We start from the raw sequence: 5,481 nt of genomic DNA, 5'->3' as shown, positions 1-5,481 counted from the left end.
GCTGAGCCTGCGCGTCCGGAGCCTGTGCTCCACAACGGGAGAGGTCACAACAGTGAGAGGCCCGCGTACTGCAAAAAAAAAAAAAATAAAAATAAAAATCAGATAATAGCTAATGCCCAGAAAGAGGCAGATAGGTACATTATGGTACATCCATACAATGGAATATTATGCAGGCATTAAAAATATCTCTGAGGACTATTTACTAACATGGGAAAGTTTAATGATGTGAAATTAATTGAAAAATCAAGGTGGCCAAATTGTATAAATGGTATTTCTCAACATGTCTAGAAGGAAGAAAATACTGCAAAACAATGTAGCAGTTGTTGAGTGGTGGAAATATGGAGAGTTTTAATTCTTTTTATATTTTTCAAGTTTTCCACAACAAGCCCATATTACTTTAATAATCAGGAAGATAAATAAAAGCTACTTGAGTAGTTGTGTTATAACATTTGCTGCAGGAGTCTATGTTCAAGTCACCTTAAATCTAACAGGTCTGGAAGTGAGCTCCTGCTTCCTCCCCTGGTCTGTTTCTCCTGAAGCCTTCTCCTTCTCAGTTAAAGGCAGCTCCAGGCTTCCAATTTCTTAGGCTAAAAATCTGAAGTTATCCTCGACTCCTTTCTGTCTCTCAGATCTCACCTTCCATCTACTGGTCAACCCAGCAAGCCCTACCTTCAGAAAATATCCAGCATGTGACCAGCTTCTTACCACCTCCTCTGCTACCCAACCTGATCCAAGCCATCATCCTCTCTTGTTGGGATTATGGCAGCATCCTGTTCTCACAGTTTCTACCCCTGCCTTCCTTGTGTCAGTTTTCCACACAGCAGCCAAAGCTGTTACAATGTGACTTTGATCAGTCATTCCCCTGCCCAGAGCCCTCAGTGGCTCTTAAGTAAAAGGCCCTAAGTGATGGCTCCCCTGCCACCTCTCTTGCCCCAGTACTCACTTGCTATTCTCAATGCTCTGCCAGGCCACATTGCCCTCCCTATTGTTCCTCTCTCTCCTACCCTGGGGTATTTGCAGTGACTTTTGCTTTTGCTTTGCAGGAATGCCTTTTTTTTTTTTTTTTTTTTAATGCAAAACCCCATGGTCAGCCCTTTTACTTCAAGTCTTTCCTCAAATATAATTTTTTCCTGAGGCCTTTTCTGGTCACTCCACCAACACACACACACATACATTCACATAGATACATTCTTACCTCCTTCCTTGCTTTAATTTTCCCTATTTAGCACTTACCTCCATCTAACATATACCGTGCAGATTTGTCTGTTGCCTTTCTTCCCTCACTTGAATGTAAGCTCTGTGTGGGCAGGGATATTTGTTTAAAATTTTCACAGCTGAATCCCCAACCCCTAGAACATAGTACATAGTAGTTAGTCAAATAACTACTTTGAGTCCCTACCATTGACAGTTGTGTGATAATTATCCTGGTGGCTTTTCTGAGTCTCTTTGCTACTCAGTTTGCCCACCTAGATTGAACCTGTTGGTATGTTGATATGTTTCTTCTGGATTGCTTTTCTCTTTTCAACTAAATCAGTAATTCTAGATGAATTGGAAAAGTCCATTTCTTCCCTAATATTAAGTTCAGGGTCCTAATAAATTATCTTAATTAATTAATTATCTTAATTATCTAAATTAAATTGCTTTCATTTCCTGACTTAACCGCTATTTATTGAGCTACTATAGTATTCCAGGGACTTCTGGGGAGTGGGGTTAAAATGAAGAAGACAGACATTGATTCTGCTGTTACTGAGTTTACCGTCTAGTAGACAGGCATAATTAAATAATAAATTAAAGTGCAACACAACTACTGTTGGTTTGGTTTAAATGTATTTCACAGGTATTCCCACACTCAGCAGTTATGCACAATATCTGGATTTTCTGTTTTCCCAGAGGAACTTGTTTGGATAGATGGAAGTTACTAATTTACACATTTCTTCCCCTGCCCTGTTTCTCTTTTTGTTTTTCAGCCTTTGCAACTGGACTGTAACCTTTGTGCCATAGTGTCAAACTCAGGTCAGATGGTTGGCCAGAAGGTGGGGAACGAGATAGATCAGTCTTCCTGCATTTGGAGAATGAACAATGCCCCCACCAAGGGCTATGAAGAAGATGTTGGCCGCATGACAATGATTCGAGTTGTATCCCATACCAGCGTTCCTCTTTTGCTGAAAAACCCTGATTATTTTTTCAAGGAAGCAAATGCTACTATTTATGTTATTTGGGGCCCTTTCCGCAATATGAGGAAAGACGGCAATGGCATTGTTTACAACATGTTGAAAAAGACTGTTGACATCTATCCCAATGCCCAGATTTACGTGACCACAGAGAAGCGCATGAGTTACTGTGATGGAGTGTTTAAGAAGGAAACTGGGAAAGACAGGTGAGTCCTCTGAGAAGCAGCCTTATTGTCTTTTATGCTAAATCTTTGCTGAGTTCTTTTGCCAGCTATCAAATGAACAGAGTAACTTTTCAAACTGATTGTTATGTTTTTGACTATTATGATTACTTGATGAGCCAGCAGCTAGGCCCCATTTATTCCACCTACCCCACCTTCTGTTCTCTCCCTTTTGATTGGCTTGAGGCTCCAAAAAAACACTGGCTGCTTCCCCAAGATATCTTTAGATTTCTTCTTATTTAGCTCAATTTGCTATTGAATAAATTGGATTTTAGCCGAAAGAAGTCTACACATTTCTGTTTTAAAATAGAAATGTGAGAGAACTTTAGGACCTAAACTCCTTTGGAAGCTGTGGCAAAAATTTACTGAGAGCACAAAACAGAACAAGCTATTGATTCTCTAATAAGGTTGCATAGCTTCTTGCCTGCAAATAGGTCCTACGATCATGAACACCATAACTTAGCATTTAACATGTTAAGCAGAATACCATGTTGAAATTATGCATTCCTTAAAATCATTAACAGTGGATTCTTGAAGAGAAATGAGATATACATACTGTTCACTCAATGATCTAAAAACCAATTTGCATTTTTTTCATTACATCCGGTTTTCTGCAGCATTCTGTAAACCACCTTTCCCAAGGCCTGCCTTTCTTATTCTTCTCCTGCTCCTTACTTTTCGTGCTTCCTCCCCCTGCTCTCTCTTCCTCCTCCTCTTCTCCCTTATAACTATTGCTCACCACTTTTTCTTCCCCTTTAGAAAAGTAACCAGTATGTGAGAAAGAAGTAGAATTATAAATCAGTTTACCTTAGTTCATATATCTAGTTCTAATAAAGAACTGCTGAAGGAAAATATTGAAACTGATTGCTGAAAGTTTGAATTACTGTGAATATTGCTTTTTTGTGTAATACTATGGATAAATTGAGCATTGACTATAATTCCAATATTAACATTCTGATTTCCTCAAAATATCTGTCTTTTATTCTTCCTTATTATCAAATTTAAACTTTCAACTATACTGCAGTGTGTGCTTGAGAAGGGGAGTTTCTGTTGTCTCTGGGTATAATTTAAATGCTGATAATTATTTTAAAATTTTATCTGGCTCAACTCTCCTACTGATAATTTAGGTGGAATTTAGTGTTTTCTACTTCTGAGCACCAAAAATGCGTAGCTTCTAATGAAATGCAAGACAAATAGCCATGATAGTGGCCCCTTCCACTTTAGCCTTAGCAAGAAGAATCCCAGTGTTAAGATTTGAATCAGTGTAGCATAAACAGTCCAAAGAGACAGGCACTAGGGATAAAAGGAGTAGGTATGTGCTTCAAAGAAATACTCTCACATGTAGCACCATTCTATATAAATATGACCGTTCTCAAGTGGCTTTGGAAATTTCTGGTCTCTCACTAGCCCAGAGCAGTGCAGTTAATTAGGTATATTTGGTTTTTCATTAGAAACATTTAGCCCTCGGGGTGTGCCCTAGTCATAACAATAAGCCCTAGAATAATTCTGGGGTATCAGAGAAGAGCTCAGCGTGCTGTCTGTCCCCATGTGTTTATATCATGCTGGCTTTGCTGTGAGCTTTCAGTGAGACAGCACTGTCACAGATGTGTGGATTGTACAACAAGCACTGGAAGAGAACAGCTTTGGGAGATTCATTTTCTTACTGGCTGTGATGAGGAAAGCTGTTTGTATAGTGGGAAAAAGTGCACTTGGTAAAATTAATTTGCAGGTATCATTCAATTGGTAGAGTTACCAAAATAAAAGTAGAAAAAACAAGTCAGAATGATTTTATGATGCTTTCATGCTGTTTTCTTCCCCAAGTCTAATCCCGTCTGGTGCTTCACTGAATACTACAACCAGACCAAAGAACAACTATGCTAGAAATGAGCAGAACGGATGGTTTTGGTAAAATCTGGTTGGATGACAAAAGGTCGACCAAAACGACCTCAAGGGTAGCAATCTCCACAATGATTTAAATCTGTACCCTAAATTTAGCTGTGTGGATTTTATTGTTAAAGATTTTCCTTAGTGACCTGATGTTCATTGCCAGATTTCAAAGAAGGATATTTTTTAGCTTTTTATGAAGGAAAATGTCAGACTTATAAGGAACAAATGCTGTAATGAACTGCTGTATACCACAGCTCAGACTGAATAATGATTAACTCATAGCCAATCTTGTTCTATCTATACCCCTGTACACTTTCTCCCTCCCCAAGGATTATTTTGAAGCAAAAGCCAGACATCATATTATTTTATTCATAAATATTTTGGCATGTATCTCTAAGAGATTAAGATTCTTAAAAATAAAGAAAATGCCATTGTCCTACAGAAAAATCAGCATACTATCTTAACAAAAATATATATTTAGTGTGTTTTCAAATTTCTCCAATGATCGCATTAATATTTTTTTAACATCTTTATTGGAGTATAATTGCTTTACAATGGTGTGTTAGTTTCTGCTTTATTACAAAGTGAATCAGTTATACAGATACACATGTTCCCATAGCTCTTCCCCTCTTGCATCTCCCTCCCTCCCACCCTCCCTATCCCACCCCTGTAGGTGGTCACAAAGCACTGAGCTGATCTCCCTGTGCTATGCAGCTGCTTCCCACTAGCTATCTATTCTACGTTTGGTAGTGTGTATATATCCATTCCACTCTCTCACTTTGTCACGGCCTACCCTTCCCCCTCCCCACACCCTCAAGTCCATTCTCTAGTAGGTCTGAGGCTCCATTCCCGTCTTACCCCTAGGTTTTTCATGACTTTTGTTGTTGTTGTTGTTGTTAGATTCCATATATATGTGTTAGCCTACGGTATTTGTTTTTCTCTTTCTAACTCACTTCACTCTGTATGACAGACTCTAGGTCCATCCACCTCACTACAAATAACTCAATTTCGTTTCTTTTTATGGCTGAGTAATATTCCATTGTATATATGTGCCACATCTTCTTTATCCATCCATCTGTTGATGGACACTTAGGTTGCTTCCATGTCCTGGCTATCGTAAATAGAGCTGCAATGAACATTTTGGTACATGACTCTATTTGAATTATGGTTTTCTCAGGGTATATGCCCAGTAGTGGGACTGC

General features: G+C 38.7%; 1 protein-coding gene across 2 annotated transcripts in view; it reads left to right on the top strand.

Annotated features, from left to right (window-relative positions):
* Window positions 1–5,481, top strand: part of ST6GALNAC3 (ST6 N-acetylgalactosaminide alpha-2,6-sialyltransferase 3) — a 580,256-nt gene that overhangs the window by 351,521 nt on the left and 223,254 nt on the right. For both annotated transcript variants that reach the window (XM_028489248.1, XM_024119567.2), the window contains one exon: window positions 1,968–2,377. In XM_028489248.1, the coding sequence (XP_028345049.1) occupies window positions 1,968–2,377 (410 nt within the window). The remainder of the gene's footprint in view (window positions 1–1,967; window positions 2,378–5,481) is intronic.

This window comes from Physeter macrocephalus, chromosome 4, assembly GCF_002837175.3.
Source record: "Physeter macrocephalus isolate SW-GA chromosome 4, ASM283717v5, whole genome shotgun sequence".
NCBI classification, from domain to species: Eukaryota; Metazoa; Chordata; class Mammalia; order Artiodactyla; family Physeteridae; genus Physeter; species Physeter macrocephalus.
This window is presented reverse-complemented; position numbering and strand designations above follow the sequence as displayed.